Genomic DNA, 260 nt, shown 5'->3' with positions numbered 1-260 from the left:
GGAGCTCCGGAGCTGCCACAGCGGCACAACTCCCTGCACAAAAAACACACATCTGGAGGCGGCAGCCACGGACGCAGCCACGCTCCACCCCCGCCTCCTTCACTGTCCCCGTCCTCCCAGCAGGGCGGCGGCAGACCACCACCCCCCGCCAGAGAGCCGCCTGGACGCAGAGCAGGTACGACCCTCAGTGTTCATGGCTTCTAAAGGTCAGAGGTCATGACTGCAGTTCTCAGTTCTGGAGAGATTATGAAGTCATTTAT

The 260-nt window shown here is 61.2% G+C and overlaps 1 protein-coding gene across 1 annotated transcript in view; it reads left to right on the top strand.

Annotated features, from left to right (window-relative positions):
* Nucleotides 1–260, top strand: part of wipf2a (WAS/WASL interacting protein family, member 2a) — a gene marked incomplete at its 5' end in the record, with an annotated part of 6,802 nt that overhangs the window by 3,308 nt on the left and 3,234 nt on the right. Inside the window, 1 exon segment of the mRNA XM_035660113.1 lies at nt 5–196. Within this exon segment, the coding sequence (XP_035516006.1) occupies nt 5–196 (192 nt within the window).

Source organism: Morone saxatilis, unplaced genomic scaffold (genome assembly GCF_004916995.1).
Source record: "Morone saxatilis isolate NCDOM2014 unplaced genomic scaffold, NCSU_SB_2.0 Contig17, whole genome shotgun sequence".
NCBI classification, from domain to species: domain Eukaryota; kingdom Metazoa; phylum Chordata; class Actinopteri; family Moronidae; genus Morone; species Morone saxatilis.
The sequence above is the reverse complement of the archived record's forward strand: the minus strand, read 5'-3'. Positions and strand labels throughout refer to the sequence as shown.